The following is a 19,156-nucleotide window of genomic DNA, read 5'->3' on the forward strand; positions in this document are numbered from 1 at the left end:
GGAGTCTTGGGTAGGGGGTTTTTTTTATGAGATTGAGCCTATATAGTTTTTTTTTGTTTTTTTGGTAAACGTTAAGTACTTAAATCATAGCTCAATTTGGTTTGTTACTAACTTACTATAAAGGGAACGGTGACTTTTGGATCTGTTATATTTATGAGATCATGTCCACTAGCATTCATGGTGATTCAGCTTGATACTTAGAGCATTCACAGCAGTGTAGCTATAATGCTATATTGCTAAAATTTAGCTCCACAAACACAAAAAAACCCCTGCAGCAGTGGAGCCATAGTTAAAAATTTTAGATGAATGGCTACAGTGCACATCTATATATAGATGTGCACTGTAGCTTGGAGCAAAAAAAAAAGTAATTTTTTATTCCAGCCCCTTCTTTTTTTATTCATTCCCTCATTCCATCTCTCTCATTCACTCCCATTCCCTCTCTCTCATTCACTGAAGCTCATCGTCGTACCTGGCAGAGAACATCCATGGTGTTCTGACCAAGACTCTCCGGCAGCAACTTGACCCGAAACTTCTGGACCCCACTTTTCACATCTTGTTGAGTTTCGGCCTTGGGGACAGCCCTCACGATCTTGCTCAAATTCGGAGTCACCGTCGAATCCTTTCCGGAACCGAAACCGATCGACCTCCTATAGTTGTCGAACGTGGGTGCCCACGTTGAAGACCTCGGCGCGGTGCCCCGAGCCCCGTACGGCTCCACCTTGCCACCTTCATCGCGAATTGAATCGTAGTGCGGAGACTCCTCCGATCGCTTCCCATACGGATTGGACCCCAAATCGGATCGGCTCCGACCAAACCCTCCGTACCTGTCGTCGAAATACCCACCGGCATGGTTGAATTTCACTGGAGATTTGGGTTTTTTTTTTTTTTTTCCTGTTGTGGACTGGTGGTGGTGGTTGTGGGTGGGGCTGATGGTAGAGTGGCTGTGGAGCTGTGGTTGTTTTTTTTTTTTTTTGTGGTAGGATATATTATTTTATTGTAATAGTTATATTATTTTATTGTGGTGTATATATTATTTTATTGTGTTGAAAGTTAAAATAGATCCACTGCTGCAGCATGTGTGTAGGTAAAATAGATAAAGTGACTTTTTGTATAGCTAAATAGCTAAAATTTTGCCTCCACTGCTGTGAATGCTGTGGGAATTTTGAGTGACAGGTGTGGAGAGATGAACAAAAGGAATTTTTTGCATGGGGTTATCGTACAATGCACTGTTCTTGGGCTTAAGAGTTCTATAAAAGGAATTTTTTGCATGGGGTTATCGTACAATGCACTGTTCTTGGGCTTAAGAGTTCTATAAATTCTCCAGACTCATTTGGAAGTTTTCGTATGAAACTAAGATAAATGAGAAAAAAATATTTTTATACAATAAGCCCGCGTGATTCTAGATAGGGTAATTTTTTGATACTCCTAGAACAGTAAATCAGGCTTTCGCAAAGGAAGTGGGTCCTATGGTGGGTCTCACATATGGGGCTCACCCCCTTTGAGAGCTCATAGCACTGTTCTGGAAGTGTGTAAGTTTTTTTTGCTCCATGTAACACAAATTTTCCAATATTTACTTTTTGTGGATTGCAAGTCAGTGAGATTCTCCAATGTAGGTTGCTAAAATGCTCTTTTATGCCCTCCAAACCTTAACTCTCATATCTTCCATTCTTCCCCAAGAAAATGTACACATGGGTTTGGTCAATGTGTACATTTTAGAATGAAAATGTGTGTTTTTCTAAAAAGTAAGGATTGGGAGTTAGAATGCAAATCACTAATAACTCTTTATCAATAAATTGAAACTTCTACGCATTTTTATTTGACGACCTACTTTAATCCAAATAAATAGCATAATTATAAGATATTTTGTATTTTTATTAATTAATATTAAAACGTGCCAACAAATACACATAATCCCAATACATTCCATTAGTTTATGTTTTAGTTTTTCTCCTTTCCATGAAATTTCAAAGCCTATGAGATTTTAGACTACTTGGAAAAAATCGTTTATATTTTTAGGTTGTGCTTGATCTAATTGGTTAAGAATTTGGTTATATACTAAGTTGATAAGCTCATCCCTTTTCCTGGGATTTTCACCTTTTGGAATGAGGATTAGGTTTATAGGATTTAGTTTTTTTTTTTTTTTAATAGTATTTTTGAGCACATAGACTTTGGGTTTTTGTTTTCATTAATATCTGGGAGATTGTTTTAGCAATTGAATTATTGAGGCTAGTTTTGGATTTCATTCAATACGGTAATTCTTTGAGAATAATTAATACTTTGTAACGGTGAAAACTTTATAGTGTGTAATAGTTGTGACGTGTTTAACTCTTCCATCAGGGTGTGGCAAAAAAAAAATTATTTTATTTTATATTTATCACAAACTTTTAAAAAATGAAGATTATTTTTACAAGATTTTGGGATCGGTATCTTTTTTATTTGAATCAAAATTTGTGTAACTTTCTTTTCCTTTATTTTTTTCATACCATAATCCATACCATTCTTAAAAAAAAAAAAAAAAAAAAAATGATTATCCATTTTAGACCTTTTTAAATATTTAATTATTTTCTTGAGAGCTTACAGTCCTCCCATTTTATGCACGCACTTATACGTACCTTTCAATTCTTTTTCGATAAAAGGTTAGAACATCAGTACAGCTCTTAAAAAAAAATAAAAATAAAAACTACTACTTTTTTTGACAAAATTCTTTTATAAAGTGCAAAAAAACTACCTTTTTTTCTTTCTTTTTTTGACAAAGTTCTTTTATAAAGTGGTGAACATGGGAATTATGATGTGTAGTCAGTCATTCATTGAGATTGAGTCCCATTTCCCTTATTATTCATTGAATCCCATTTCCCATATTGGATATTTACTTATATATATACACACTCTGTTACGTTTGGGATTTAAATTCCTTACCTTTCTCACGTACACAACAGTCACAGACAACAAAAACACATTCCAATTAACCAATTTAGCTTCTTCACTCTCGCTCTCTCTCTCTCAAACTCTCAACCTCGTACCGTTCTCCGTTGCCCATTTCTCTCCTTACATTTGTCAATCACGTAAGCTCTCTCTCTCTCTCTCTCTGTGACATGTTTTTGCTCATATTTCCTGAGATTTTCTTAGCTTAAGTTCTGTTTGGCTGTCCCGAAAAAACATGGCAACTAAGTTTCCGAAGCTTTTTTTTTCCGTTTCTAATGCTTTATCTTTTTCTGGGGCAATTTTGTTTTCCATGTATGCCCCAGATTTTTTTTTTAATTTTTTAATTTTTTATTATAGCTGTCTGAAATTTCTAGAATATGGTTATATGGTGTTAGTTCATGCGTGCGAATGTTTTTAGGGTATGTCGGTAATTAGAATCTTTTTTTTTTTTTGGAATATTATTTACTTGTCAATCAAGTTTATGTAGCCTATATATTGGTCCTTATTATTCAAGTTGTTGTTTTTTAAGGTTTAGTTGGGTACTAAACTTGCACATATAAAGAGAAATCTAAAAGATATATATATATATATATATATTTAAGTACCAATGAAACCCATTTTCTTTTTCTTTTATTTTTTTCATTATGTTTTCGTGTTGATTAGGAAAACCTAAATTTTCAAACTGAGCTCTTGACAGAGGAATGAAGATTGAATGGGCTCTGATAGCAATTTTGATTTAGGATATTTAAGAGTTCAGCACTAAATTAGATTTCTTATTGATATCTTGAAGGGTTCTTGAATAAGATTTGATGGCTCTATGGTGTTAAAACACTGAATTGAACTTGAAATAAATAAAGATAAACACTAGGCAATCACACCCTTAGAACTTAAAATAAACTGCTGGAATATTATTAAAAGTAATCTTACTATCAATTCTTGAATCTTTTGGTATTTAATCTTATTCTTCTTCTATTCACTTGCATTCTCTTGTTGGAATATTAAATTGTAAGTTGTGTGGTTGATTTAGTCGAGTTGTATGTTGGGTAGTTATGATAAGAGAAAATGGTTAACATAACACTGGTGACTGGCTTAAGCTTTTGGGTTAAGGTGATGTCACAACATTTGTATCAAGTCACTGAGGTGTTAACTCTCAACTCTCACAAACCTTGGATTTTCTTTATAATGTCTATTGATCTTTGTGTTTTTCTCAAATTGTTGGATTCTATGGTTTTGGTGGACTTGCTCTTGTTGAAGAAAAACTGAAGTACAACTCTAATAAGATAATATGGGGTCAAGATGAACTTGGATGGTTCATTATTAAAGATTACGTGATGAATTTTCAGACTTACATTGACTACAAGTGACATGGATTAAGTTTCTTTGGAATTTCGCAAGAAAATGTATGCCTGAAAATAAGGTGAATGAGCACGTAATCCATAATTTTTGTTCGTTGAGCCTTATTTTTAGGCCTAAATTTACTTATATTATCTCATCTTATTTTATTACATTAATTTAGCCTTTCTGCAAAGTTGTAGGGCATTTAAGATCATTTTTTAAAATTTTATATTCAAAGAAGGCTATCAAACGCGCTAAAAAGTTCCTATAACTATGCATTGGTCAGATTGGAATGAAATGGTTCTCTGAGAATTTTTCAATTTTTTAGTGTATTAGATTCTGTTATTTACAATTTCAAGTTATTCATCAAATATCTAGCCTACTGCTTTTCGTTCTAAGTTAACAATTGATTTAACAATTTGAATGTGGGAAAGTAAAAATTTTGGTTGTAGCTCAGTGGGAGAAGGACTCAAGCTCTAATGCACAAAATACCTTATCTAGATTTAACAGAATTGTGATTTCCAGCTTGGTATTTGAAAATTTTTGAGACAGAATGATGCCCTGACTAAATATCTGGGACTCTTGTTTGATGGTTATACCACTAACTTTTGATAATGGCTGGAGAGATTTGTGTGGCATCTCTAACAACTAATTAATTTAGTAGATTATATGTTTAGATATCAGACTTACCTCTTTTTAGTTGCCTTCTTTGTAATTTATTTAAGATAAAGAAATTGATGATAGCTAAATTTTAGCCGGGGCGATGGAGTTTGAAGTTGGGTAGGGGTTCTTATGGTTGTGGTCTTTGGAGGAGTATTAGGATGGGTTGGGAGGGGTTTAGTCAGAATATTCTGTTTAAGATTGGTGTAGGTAGTCAAGTTCGGTTTTGGCATGATTGTTGGTGCAGTGACCAACCTCTCAAAGTGGCTTTCCTTGTCTTGTATGAGAATTCTTTTAAGCGGAAAGCTTCAATTGAGGCTTTGTTGGTGAGGCAGATGGTGGGGGAGAGGTGGAGTTGGGATGTGATGTTCCATCGAGATCGTTGGAAACTGCAGATGTGACGACTTTACTTCATCATTTGGACTCTCATACTCCTTACACTGAGGGTAGTGACTGGGTGGAGGATGAAGAATAATGGGCCCTTTGACATTCGCTCCTATTATAATGCTTTGGGGGCGTTTTCTTGTCACTTTCCCTTGGAAAGGTAATTGAGGTGTGAAGGCCCCTAGGAGGGTTTCCTTTTTTGTTTGGACGGTGGCATGGGGGAAGATTCTCACTCTGACAACGTAAGGAAAAGAGGTTATGCTATAGCAGATCGGTTATGTATGTGCCGGTGTAGTGGGGAGACAATGAATCATCTTTTGATTCACTGTGGAGCTTTGTTTTTAAACCGTTCAGGGTCTCTTGCGTGTTACCAGAGAGAGTAATTGGCCTTTTATTTGGGTGGAGCGACTGGTTGGGGAAGCATTCATCAAATATTTGGAATTTGGTTTTGTTGTGTTTGAGGTGGATTATTTGACTGGAGCATATCAGTCTTATGTTTGTGGATAAGGATAGATCAGGGGATCATAGGCCCATTGTTTGATTGGGCTCGAACTTGGGGATTCACATCTAGTGATTCCATTCCAATGTTTATAGAGCCTATTTCTTCTTGTACATAAGCATGTTGTTCTTTGTCTGTAATGTAATTATTTGGCTACTTTGTGCCTTTTTGCATGAAGTAGTCCATTTTCAATAAAGTTTATTGTTACTTATAAAAATAAAATAAAAAAAATAAAAAGTAAATTTTAGCTGGTTGAATATTTTGTGTTTGAGTTATGACTATCAAGCACTTGGAGATATGATAATTGGTGATGGGAATGGGCAAAAGAACAACACGTTATTTCTAGTTGATTGTAGATGGTTGAGAGTAGAGACAGATCTTTGGATGCAGATGGTTTGTTTTCCCTCCCTTTTTCCTATAGCTTTTTTTTTTTTAATTATAATTATTTTAGGGAGCTTAAATGCTAATATTTTCATTTTTCTTATTGATGTTTTGTTTTTTAAATTATAATATTTTGACTTTTGAGGGAGCTTGAATGCTACCTTTTTGGCCTTCCTGTGTGTTAAACTTATTTGTTTCCATTGTGTACCTGATAACTTTATTGACTATTTCAGTCACCTTCTTCTTGACACTTCAATGTATATATTTCTGGTGACTTTATAGTAATGACTATGTTGGTGTCAGACATTTTGCATCCTCTTTTGAACTTTTTACTTTGTGTGTATAATTAATAATGCTTGTAAGCAGTAACAAGGACACTAAAGACTGGTGGTAAATGTTTGACTCAGATATCAGGTGCTTGACACTGCATCATCACAACATATGAATCAGTACCACAAAAGGGTGTACAACATGCACATGTGTTTGTTATTGGAAGAGAAAAGGATTTGCTAAGAGTTTATTGTGACATAAATTGTAAGGGGTTGCAATTTTTTGTTTTAAAATTGTTACGTCACAGCATGCAATTTCTTTTTCACTTTAAGAGTGAGGGGGTTTCATTATCATTTAATTTTCCATAATCTCTAGTTGTCATTTGCAGCAGTTGCTTTCCTTGTTATGTCAGAAGCTTCAAGGAACACAGTCACCAGATCGGAATTAACTCATATAGGACCAGATTACTTTGGTTACTATACACGCGAAGTAGTAGAACTGTTGTCTCAAGATGATGATATTCTGCCTTCTGCTTCCCAAACATCTAGTTTATCTGGAAGAAAATGTGGGGAGGTCGTGGGGAACAATACAATTGAGTATAGGAACAAATTTTCTGGTTCTTTATTAACTAATAGCATAGGAGCTGGACTTTCAGATTTCAAAAAAGAAGGATTGAAGGCATTGCTGCGGCAGGGTATATCTATTCTTTCACCAGAAGTTGATGAGGTATTTCAGGATTCCTTATTTTGCTCATAAATGGATGATGGAAAAGGACCATATACTTACATTAAATGATTCTGAGTAATTTCAATTTTGTACAGTGTTGTCTTTGAGCAACAGTAATGAAGTTACATATTACTTGGGTCCTTAAGTTGTTACAATTTAGTTGGGCTAGCCTATGTTGGGTGACGTTTTAGTAAGATTGATGAGACCTCACTGTCCTAAAGCTAGAGAGATGTGGAATATGGTGTTTTCACTATTTGGGGTTCATTGGGTTATGCGGTGTTGTGTTGTGGAGCTTCTAGCTAGCTGGCCAGGCAAGTTTAGCAAGCACAGAACTGTTGTGATTTGGAGCATGATCCCTCATTGCCTTATCTAGGGTATTTGGCAGGAGAGAAATGCTCGTACTTTGGAAGGGAGTGAGAGATCGATTCATGACTTGAAGCTTTCTTTGTTCTAGACTTTGTTCGAGTGGAAAAATGCTTTGGGCAGCTTGATAGTTGTACTTTCCATGCTTTATAGTTTTGACACTTTGCTGGTTCCTTAGTACACTGCCTGTGGGCTTTAGTTCTTTGTATTATTTCATCTTTTTTTCAATGAGGCATTATTACTTATCAAAAAAAAGATTGATGAGACCTAACTCAATATAATATATATTGCAATAACCATGCAATGTAAATGCAGATGCTGGATCCTGTTCTAGCTGTCTGTCGGTTAAAATCTGAAGTAAGAAGGAGAAAGAGTCCATTGAGTCATACGGGTGCCACATATGACAGTGATGCAGGGCAGGTTCCACATAAGAAACTCAAGGTTTTTTCTTCTTCCACCAGTTCATCCTGTCGTCCTATCTCCCTGTGCATGCTATTCCTGTGAATCACAATTCTAGTTGCGTACTTTTCTTTTTGGCATTGTTTCTACTATTTTTACATTTTAATACGGTTGGAAAATGCATCACGAAAACAATCATGTGTACATGCTTTTGAAATGGTACAATAGTTCATGGAGACATCCTTGATGAGTTAGAGTCTGCAAACCCAAATGATTCCAACTTAGGACTATTGATTTTCTTTATAATTTTTTTCTGGAGACTATTGAGAAGTTAATAGAGGTTTGGTATGATTTTATCAAGAAACAGTGTGTACCTAGATTCTTTTGCTCTACTCTGGGTCAAAATAATAATTACCAGAGTCATATGTTTATGTTATCAACTACCATAGTAGGAAGATAGACTTGGCTTGAAGGATGTTGTGGGAGATAGGCTTTTCCAATGTCAAAAAATGTGATAGTCCCATTGCCATGAATTGTCGTTGAAGTTGAACAGAAGAGGCATTTATCGAAGAAGTCCATGGGATCCAGATTTCACTATCTTTCAAGAGTATCAAAGAGGCTGGATAGCCAGATTAGTTAAGATAAAAAGATTTGTAGGGAGATATGGTGCCTCATCACAAACTTATCTATGATTTCTTGTTTTTGTTGCCTTCACTGTCTTTTTATGCTAGGAGGATTTTCTTTTTCATTTTACTCTATTCTAATTATTATTGTTTCTTCACTATAAATTAGTTACATTGATTGCTTATTCTGTTTTGCTCATTTCCAGACTACAGAAGCCCCTAAGAAGAGTGCTGCTCTGGAGGGGTCTAAGGTGACTACTGACTAGTATTCTGCATTCTTTCATTTTCTATGGGATCTGACATGCAGACCAATACACACTAATTTTTACTGATCCATTTTGAGTCTTGTACTGCTTTACCGTCATTTTTAAACTGGGAAAGGAGTTTCATTTGGAATCAAACAGAGGTTATGAGGAAGACCACAGAGAGGTGACAACATTTTTGATGCCCAGAGTTGGAGTAGCTTACTGGATTTGGGATGTTATATATTGTTAAAAATGATAGAGTGCATCTGGATGAGGAGAGAAGTGGATAGGAAATGCATGATTCCTCCCTCTCCCCTCACCCCCCCCACCCCCCCAACCAAAAAAAAAAAGATATACATGCATTTTCCATGTACACACTTTTAGTTCAACTTGATCTTATACTTGTTTAGCTCAAAATTATCTGTAAACTGATAAGAATATTTTTATTTCCCCTTTGTACGAGTATGGTTAGATCTTGTAAAATTTTAAGATCAATTTTTTTCCACTATTCTTTAACTTCATTGCTTAAGTAAGGATCTTTTCCTTTAGAAAATGAATTAAACAATGTACAAGAGTTTACTTTATGTGAAGAAAGAAGAATAAGAAAAAGTGTAAAAATATTTTCTCAGGTGGTAAGGGCAGGGTGGGGATGTGGTAGTCTTAGGTTCAAATCTTATAAAGCCAAAAAAAAAAAAAACAAAAAAAATGAGGGTTGGTAGTCAGTAGGATTGGCAAAAGGGAACTTAATATGCAAGCATGCTTGTATGTGTGCGTGTAATATATTAGTTTGTGTACTTTACAATGTGCTCTTGGTCATCCGCAACTTAATGATGAAGATAGTTCATGTTTCATAGTTTTTGCCTTTCTCCAGATGGATGACTTGCAGTTCTTTCTAGAGAACGATACCTTGGAGGTTGAGGATACAGTGAACAAATTTTCTGATGAACTCTCTGCAAAAGTAATTTTCTGAAATTCTTCTCGATATTACAAAATATGGCATATTCTTTAAATAGCATCTACTGTTACGTCACCAACACTTTCATACTGAGGGTGTGATGTTGACTCCATGTCAGAATATGTTGTGAGCATGTTTTAGAATTATGTTCAGAAATTGCTGAGTTTAGGTTACTGTTTGTTTTTCAGTTAGGCTACATGGAGCAGCAGCTTGGGGAGCTTCTTGGTGCTATAATGTCCACATGCAGGTATGTTGTGCTCCATTTAATTAAATATGGAAATAAATTTGGGTTAATTACCGCTTCCTCTCTTTTTGTGTTTTTCTCAACTGCAGTGGCATTTGACTACAAGTTAAATACCTTTTTGAAATGTATGGCCTAAAGGGATATAATGTGCTTTTGAGAGTTGAGAATTAGACTAGAGAGAACAATGTACTGTTCTGGGATGTGGATGGTTTTGTAATAACAGTATAACACCCTCTAATCCCGTTATGTACCTAGAAAGACATTGAGTTCAGTAGAACAAATTTAGATGGCCATGTGTGTGCTTCAATGCTTAGTAATATATGTATACTTTCCTTCTTTTTGACAAGTAATATTGAGGCTTCATATGTCCCTAAAAAAAAAGTTGATACATTAGAAAGCTACTGGATTTCCAACAAGCCCTGCTAGGGAAATGGTTGTGGCACTTCAGGGTGGAGAGGCATTCCCTTTGGGGAAGAGTGATAGAAACCAAATATGGGACCTTTCGGAGTGGATGTTGCACAGAAAATGCGGAGGGGTCATATGGTGTGAGTTTATGGAAATACATATGCTAAGGTTGGTTAAAGTTTGAGGATTTTATAAGATACAAGGTGGGACAAGCACAAAGATCTTATTTTTGGTAATGACTGTTAGTGGAGCGATGAGGGTTTCAAGATCCGGTACTCTGGAAGTTTTTCTTGATTGCAAGGAATAAAGATGCAAAGGTGGCTGACTATTTGGAGATGTCAAGGAGTATTCACTGGAATGTTTCTTTCACTCAAGCAGTCCAAGATTGGGGGTTGGTATCCAATATCCATGGATCCTTTCTTGGAGTATTTGTATGCTACTAAGGGGGATATAGCCATATAGGATGATTTGGATTCTCTTGAAAGCTCATAGTTCTAACGTAAGTAGTTGTTATAAGCCTTTGAGAAATGGGGGGACTAGCATTTCCCTTGGAGAACTTTTTGGCTCTTTAAAAAGTGTAAAATTTTAACAATGAATAATTTAAGGAAAGGGGTATCATTATTATAAATTGGTGTTGTATATGTAAATATTTGAGGAAAGGGGTATCATTATTATGAATTGGTGTTGTATATGTAAATATTTGAGGAAAGGGGTATCATTATTATGAATTGGTGTTGTATGCGTAAGTTTGACGGGGAGACTTTAGGTCACCTCTGATGCAGGACAGACCAAAATGATGCAACACTGAAATTAAGAAAAATAAATAAATAAAGGATAGGTAACATAGAAGTCAGCACCAAGCAAAAGAGAACAGCTCGGAGACAGCACATTAATCATTAGAAGAATTTCAAGAGAAATTTTATTCATCGTCAAAATAATCAGTCTCCATAAGAGTACAAGATTATGCTTATATAGACTACTAAACCCTAATTCTATGACTTTTAGGAAACCAAATTTGAAATGACCTGGGAAATCCCAATTATCCAAGTCCAAAAACAAAAATAGCCTTAACTCTGGGACATTGAATACAAATACTAATAAACCTAATGAAGTGCTAATACCTAAAATAAAATTCAATTTCCTCCAATATTAAATAAAATACTAAATTAAAATAGATATCTCTTTGTTTTACGCACAAAATATATATATATATATATATATATGTATGTATGTATATCTCTGTGTCTCCTGCATCATTCTCCCTTGGCTGGAGAAAACTTGAACTCAAAGTTTTGAAGTATCGAAGAATAAGAATTGTACCATTGGATGCTTGCTTTGATTTTGGTTGAAGAATAAGAATTGTAGCATTGAATTCTTGCTTTAATTCCAAAATCACCTTTGGGAGCATTGAGAATAAAGAAGGGAGTAAAGAAGCCTTGGATTTTACGTCATTAAATTCATTTGGAATTACAAAGTCTTGGAATCAAAGTTACAAATGAGACAACCTTTTGTTGATCCATAGAATCCACCATTGTATCAATATTTTCCTCTTCATCAAGCTTTTTAACTTCATGCACCATAGAGGGCTGACAAGTTGCACATACATCAAACTCAATTTTCAAATCATGTGCACCCACTGTTTTGTTGCTCTCAAGTTGAACTTTCTCATCATCAACGATAAGCAACATATCTGAATCTTTATCAGGCTGAATTAAATCTACTACAAATTATTCAAATATTTTACTATTCTGTTTAGGCTCTTCAATGTGCTCTTTTAGCTGCTCTAGCATTGTAGCAATACCTTTTGATACCTGTACCTCCATTTCAACACTAGGTTTTTGTGGTACTTGATGTCCTTTTATTATTAAGGTCTCACGTCTCCTTTATGGGAAGCATTGAGTTCGTTGCTATTTGTCAGCCATGGGGTTTTCAATGAATTGAGGCAGGTATTGGTTTACTACGCATTTGATTGACTCTGGCAGACATGTCTTGAACGGTTTTCACTAGATTCTCTAACATTTATTTTGTGGTAGACTGGACTAGAGTGGGCTTAGGACTAGAAATTGTAAGTGAGGCACTCATAAATATTACTCAAAGTGAACATTTCTCCCATTCACAATGTGATGGATGGGATATAGGATAATGTAGAGATATTTCTTACTCTTAATAATGTTGTCAGTTGTTACAAAATATGTTCTTATGTAAGCTTATTTGTTTCTAACTTCTATTAGTTCAGTCACATGTCCATGTGTAGGACAATTGGCTTACTTAAAAAAATAAAAGTAAAAATAAAAAATCGATTTTTGCATCATAGCATTGGAGCTTTGTGGTAGTCTTTTACTGTTTTTTGTGGTTGCAGACAGTTTTTGCAGCTTAGGCCATGTCTGCTCTCCCTCCCTCTCTCTCTCTCTCTTCCCTAGGGGTAAACTCCCATATTCTCTATTGTTTGTTTATTGTGCATGAGCAAGAAAGAAAATACAGAATGTGCATCCTTCCCAGCCTCTCCAATGCAAAACCTTAGAAAAAGAATTTGTGAAAGGACCATGAAATGCAATTCAGATGTTGTCACATCACTATGTAATACATGCCTCAAATTTCAACTTCAATTTCAGGGCTATGACTCTTACCGAGAAGCAACAGCTTCGTAAATTGATCCAGAAGCTACCACCAAAAAATCTCGACCGTGTAGTGGAAATCATCCAACATGGCAAGCTGGCAGAACCACAATCACGTGATGAAATTTTTGTTGATCTTGAAAAAGAGGTAAATCATGAAAATGTTATGAAATATATTTAGAATTTTTAATTCTTCATAAAATGTCGTTGTTTTGCAGAATAATATAACACTTTGGAGATTGTACTACTATATTGGAGCAGTTGAAAAAGCTAGAATGACTTAGCAGAAGGGCTAGGATGCTTTCAAAGTAGTGTCATGCCTTTATGAGATGAATGGCCTACGTCTGCTCAGTCAGGACCACAATCTGTTGCTAAATCAATAGAGGATCAGATTATTCCCACTGCCTTGAAGAAGCTGTAAAGGTTTTAACTGTCAATGTGGCTCAGCAGGATCACTTTGCAAGGTCTTTAGTGAAGTTTGTTAATATGTCTGTACACAATTGCATACAAATCTAACCAGTTAATATGGTTATTTGAGCACAAAGGGCAGGAAAGCATTCTTTTGATGTACTTTCGAAATCCACCAAGATTGAGTGAACTTCGGATCGTAGTTTTGTGCTTCCTTTAGCACATGGCTCCTTTAGGTAGAGCCTTGTTACAATTCTTAATTCAGGGCCCTTTGCCATGTATTTCAGAAGTGCCATTTGAACCATCATATGAGTACATGATGCTGTAAATGAGTGACCAAACTAACGGCATTGGTTTTTTGTTAAAAGTTTCTCTTTTTGGTTTCTGGGGCTTCTTTTGCATCCTATTATTTTCCATTTAGAGACGCTGTGGTTTGGTGATTAGATTCATCAGAAATGTCTTAACCATCTTTAGCGCATGTCATCATGACATGCCTCGTATGTTACTGTTTGCATTCCCAGGAAAAGAGGAAGGTATGATTAATGCAATATGAAGAAGAGTCATTCTTAAGTGTAACAAATGATTCAAATATTCCTAACACTCATCAATATCAGAACATCAATGGCCTTGTTCGTATTTCACATTTGTACTATTGCTCTTCTGGTAATTATGGTTTTTCTTCTAATTTAACACAACTAGGTTAGTAGGTAAATAAAAAAATAACCAGTTGAAAAGAAAAGGGGTGAGAGGAGTGGGGGGGAAAAACACAAAATTACATCTTATAAGATTAGTGAATTGTCATTTTAGTTTGCTAAAATTAATTTTTTTGTCATTTCATTCTATTAACTAAACAATTATGTCACTTTTGTCCTTCCATCCATTAAAAATGATTTAAAACAGCATTTTAAGAGAGTTATCCATGTTTTTTAAACGACAATGGAGAGAGAATTAACAGACAAAAATAACAAATTTAAACTTCACAAACTAAAACGACAACTCACCAAACTTATGGAGGGTAAACTGTGTGTGTATATATATTTCAAAATAAACAAGGGATCCCTTCTTAAATGTATTCCTAATATTCACACATTCCTTTTTACATGATATAATTTCCTCATGTTAGGTACATACAGATGAGTGTGGATTTCACATTAAAAAAAAAATTATAGTAAAGAAGTTGAGAATAATTGAGTCTGAAAAATTCATAGGCTTAAGGCTTAACCAAGTTGTTGACACGTGGTTTCTTGGTGAAACTTTTTGGAAAGAAACTGAAACGGCACTTCATTCTCATCGTGCCCCTTTGGTGAAAGTGTTCGGAAAGAAAGGGATTCAGGTCACAGTTTACAGGCCTGAAAGCGGAAAGACAACCTGCGATTTGACATTTACACACTAAGTAGGCTTTTACCATTCCAAATAAAAAGTTTCTGCATGCAAAATAATTTAAGGTGAAACCTTGAAATATACATTATTTTCAAATGCAATCCAGAATTGACAAATTAAACAGCAATTGAAACGGCACAAGCTTAGAGAAACTTGTGCGGAGCTGAAAATATTATTTAGCAGTAAAATAGACCAATTGAGACCATTTTTCAACTAATAATAATAACGAAAATGTTCCAAGGTACATGGATATATATATATATATGTGTGTGTGTGTGTGTGTGTTATGTGCTTCAGAAGCCAAAACATGAGACCTCTCATTGCAAACCTTATGAAAGAAAAGATGCAGTTAGAAACTTAGAATTACAGTTTTTAACCTGAAAAGAGAAACGAGAGAAGAAAGAGGAGTGGTATAAAGACCATCAATATTAATCAAAGGAGAGATGGGTCATGCTTGATGCTGTAAATGGCCATAGTATGTAAGACATTGAGAGCAGAGAGCTGACTGCAACTTGCAAGAGCAGTGAGAAGAAAGAAAATATTCTATGTAGCCAACATGCAGCTTCAAAACACCTCATATGAAAGAGCATTATCACAGTTCCCATGAGATTTGGCATAGGATGACTTTCTTAAGTAAGAGTTGACAAAATGAGGAGAATGTGACAATTGTACTCAGATTGATAAAATGTAATGACAATAGATTATGGATATCAATTCATCAACATACCAAAAAGCAAAAAGAAAAGAAATATGAATAGAGAAAATTTAATATCCTAATACAGAACTTTCCTCTCACCATCCTCGACAAAGAAAAAAACTAAAATGATGATCAAATTCCATCTTCCAAGAGTACTATACCAGGCTTGAAGAGTTAATGTAAAATCTTGAACAACAATTCTCTTAAAAAGAAAATGCGCCACGCCTTGGTCGTTCTTCAGCAACATTTACTCTCATCGCTCTGCCCTCCAAACTCTGCCACCAGCAATGAAAAATAAAATCAGGTTGTTTGTCAACAAAAGAATCTTTAGCAAGAAGCACATTTTGCCACTACAGAGATGTGAAATCCTGTTCTTTAGCAAAATAGTACCTAGTAATAATTATTATTAATAAACACAAGCCTAGTAATCAAGAATATTAAAAAGAAAAAGATTTGTGTGGGAACATACGGTTTTAATTACAAAAGGATTTAAATACCTTTTTTTTACCCCAAAAGGACAAGTACTATAACGTGTACCATGCACCTGAATTTACATAAATAATATCCACCTTTTACCAAAACAAGTCATTTAGACATATTATCAAGATCTTCTTCCTTTATATATGGAACTAATGTCCATTAGGACTGCTTAATTACCATGATTAAATTTCTCAAAAAAAATTCAACCCAGGTTAACAAAAAATATCAATGACTACAAGATGTTCAGATAGTGAATACAAAATGCAGTTGCAGATGATAATAGCACTAGATGGATTGCCCAAATGTTGGCTTTAACATAACCAACATAAAATCTGAAATAAGCATATTAAAGCATTATGGCTCCTTGCATGATCTGAAATTAAAAAACATAATTCAAATTTCTAACTGTAACAGGGTATAGAAGTTACCTGTCCATCAAGAGCAGCAATCGCATCATTCAATTCTGTCTCACTAGCCATTGTAACAAAGCCAAATCCACGTGAACGGCCAGTTTCCCGGTCATAAACTACCCTGGCATTAACCACCTTCCCATGTTCGCTAAAAACCTGCTCCAGACGAGCATCATCCACTTGCCATGGCAGGTTACCAACATAGATTCTGAATGAAGGATCATTCATTCTAGGTCGTTCTAATCGTGACCCTCTAGGAGCAGCCTTGTTTACAGTTAAAAGCCTTCCATTTAAATCCTGTTTAGAAATGTATGCAGGCGTCAGCTACTTGGATATTACAGTCACAAACACTTGATACTCAACAAGCATGGATATAATGTAAAGCTTTTATAGAACCGCACGCTACTCACTAACCAATGATTGATTGAACTATCAAATTCAAAATATAAGCCTCCCATTTTGAGAAAGTTGACACATTTTCACTCACCTATTGGTTTCTATGCAGCTAATAAGAAGGCTCTTACAGAAATGTCTTTTAATAGAAGCAAACCAGAAGGTAGTAACAACAACACACTCACTTGGACCATTTAAGTGGAAGGCACTGTTTAACATTAAGCATTGCATGATAGTGTGCCATTAGATTGTGGTGGACCATTCCTCACACAGTATGAACATTGCCCTTGATTCTGCCTCATTCTCCAAAACAAGCGCACAAGAGCACGTGAACTCTTATAAGCTATTTAAACCTTTTTTTTTAATAAATAAAAATAGGAACAGTTGTCAGAAGTGGGATTTGAACTCACACCCTCTCAGGACGATCAGAACTGAATTCTGGTGCATTAGCCATTTAAAGTTAAACAATTATTCTCAATGATTACCCCAAAATTTTGGGACCAAGAGTTGGTAAATTCCATCAAGACTACAAAATCCAAAGGGGAGAAAATGAAATTGTGGCATAAAGGTACATAAAAGGAAGCACATCCAAGCAAGCTCCAATTACACAATGAACGACAGAATTGAACGTGCTTATATATGCTATATTCTAACTCGGCAATTAATTTTGTAATCATATAACATAGTTCAGACAATAAATAGATAATTCAAAACTAAAGAAAAGGGCAACTTACATAACGATGGAAGATATCCACAGCCTTCTCAGCTTCTTCAACAGTACTCATAGTTACAAACCCAAAACCTCTACTCTGGTCTGTCTCCCTATTGTAAATTACCTATAACAAAACCAGCAGAATAACATAATTCAATGTCAGAAAATTTGCCAACTTCCAGTATTGCTCTTACAAACAAATAAAGAGAGAGAGAGAGAAATGAAAACTTTACCTCAGCAATTTCAACAACCCCAGCTTGATTGAAGACCTCAGCTAGTTTCTCACTATCAACATCATAAGACAAATTACCCACAAAGAGTTTGGCCTCTTCAGGTGGCTCTGGATAAAATTCTTCACCCCCACCCAAAACCCCCTCTCCAGAACTCTCTTCTTCTTCTTCTTCTTCTTCACCTTCAGCCTCACTTTCATCAGAAGCAGCACTAGCCACTGTCTCCTCCAACCCTTGGCCCTCCCAACTCAAACCCTTTTCAACTTGGTTCTCTTCTCCTTCTTCTTGTTGAGCCCAGTCTGAGGTCTGAGCCACGAGTGGGACTAGTTGGAAAGGCAAAGACTTGTTTTTGAGGGAGACCCATGAAGGGAAAGATGGTGAGGATGAGAATGAGAGGTGTGTGAGCTTGGTGGGTTTTGAGGGAAGTGAGAGAAATGGGGATTGGTTTTTAGTGGTGAAGAGTGTTGGTGTGGAAATTAAACAACTTTCTGCCATTGATAATGGCTTAAAGAGAAGAGAAGAGTGGCTGCAGAAGAGAGACCGAGAGAGCGAGAGAGAGGATAAGGGGTTGTGGGGAAGGAGAGGGAAGAGGTTGTTTGAGCCACATTAAGCTTTACAAATAGGATGGTCCAAAATTCGGCCCAGGATTTGCAGATGTAGATAATTTGTCAAAATACATAATTCAGGAGTTTGGGGTTTAGATATTTTTACTTAAAATATATTTTTTACTTATTAAATAATTTTGCTATGATTTTGTTTGTACTCTTTTTTTGTCTTATTTCATAAAAATAAATTAAATATATCAAGTTAGACAGACAATCTTCTATATTTTGCTTCCTATTATTTCTACTTCTAAGCATTTCTTTCTTAAAAAAAAAAAAAAAAAAAAAAATCCTTCTAAGAGCATCAGCATTGAAGAATGCTACTCTATCCTATTTTACCATCCTAAAAAGTTACTTTATTAATTATACCATACCATTTTACAATACAATCTACATCCAAAAACTCTATTATTTTACTTTTTCATTAAAATATTATTTTTTTAATCTTTCTTTATTATTTCTTTCACATCATCACTTTTTTTCAGCTAAGGATGGAATAAAATATATATTTTTTTTTAGCATAGTGCTACAGTACAATTCTAAACTTAGAATTGTACTGTAGCACTATTGCAAAAAATTTTGCAATAATGAGGTATACTATTTTTTGATGCAAATGTTTTTTAGCTATGAAATGCTAAAAAGGCCTTAGATATGGCATTAGCATTCTTCAATGCTAATGCTCTAAGTATTTTTTCTTTTCTTTTCTTTTTTTTCTGTATTTCGACACTAAAACATATATGAATTTTTTTTAAAAGAGAGAGAGAGAGAGAGAGAGAGACAACTTTGTCTCTTTTTTATAAATTGCATATTTTAACTTT

General features: G+C 35.1%; 2 protein-coding genes across 9 annotated transcripts; one reads left to right on the top strand and one right to left on the bottom strand.

The window, feature by feature from the left end:
• The first annotated feature begins 2,761 nt into the window (after positions 1-2,761).
• Positions 2,762-13,817, top strand: LOC115976546. Of its 8 annotated transcripts, none has more exons than XM_031097878.1 (10): positions 2,973-3,062; positions 6,589-6,715; positions 6,827-7,177; positions 7,856-7,981; positions 8,769-8,813; positions 8,944-8,991; positions 9,679-9,765; positions 9,951-10,009; positions 13,024-13,174; positions 13,245-13,817. In XM_031097878.1, exons 3-10 carry the CDS (start codon positions 6,857-6,859, stop codon positions 13,308-13,310), a joined length of 903 nt encoding a protein of 300 aa, XP_030953738.1. In that variant the 5' UTR covers positions 2,973-3,062; positions 6,589-6,715; positions 6,827-6,856; the 3' UTR covers positions 13,311-13,817. The 8 variants fall into 8 exon arrangements, with proteins under 8 accessions (XP_030953732.1, XP_030953734.1, XP_030953733.1 ...); XM_031097877.1 differs by having other exon boundaries at positions 6,840-7,177; XM_031097879.1 differs by having other exon boundaries at positions 6,843-7,177.
• A 1,646-nt stretch (positions 13,818-15,463) lies between these two features.
• On the bottom strand, positions 15,464-18,386 carry LOC115976547 (28 kDa ribonucleoprotein, chloroplastic-like). Its single transcript, XM_031097881.1, has 4 exons — positions 17,740-18,386; positions 17,529-17,630; positions 16,420-16,698; positions 15,464-15,786 (listed from the first exon to the last, which is right to left on the bottom strand). The coding sequence occupies exons 1-4, from the start codon at positions 18,229-18,231 to the stop codon at positions 15,715-15,717; spliced, it is 945 nt and encodes a 314-aa protein (XP_030953741.1). The 5' UTR covers positions 18,232-18,386; the 3' UTR covers positions 15,464-15,714.
• Positions 18,387-19,156: the final 770 nt, after the last annotated feature.

This window comes from Quercus lobata, chromosome 2 (genome assembly GCF_001633185.2).
Source record: "Quercus lobata isolate SW786 chromosome 2, ValleyOak3.0 Primary Assembly, whole genome shotgun sequence".
Classification (NCBI taxonomy): Eukaryota; Viridiplantae; Streptophyta; class Magnoliopsida; order Fagales; family Fagaceae; genus Quercus; species Quercus lobata.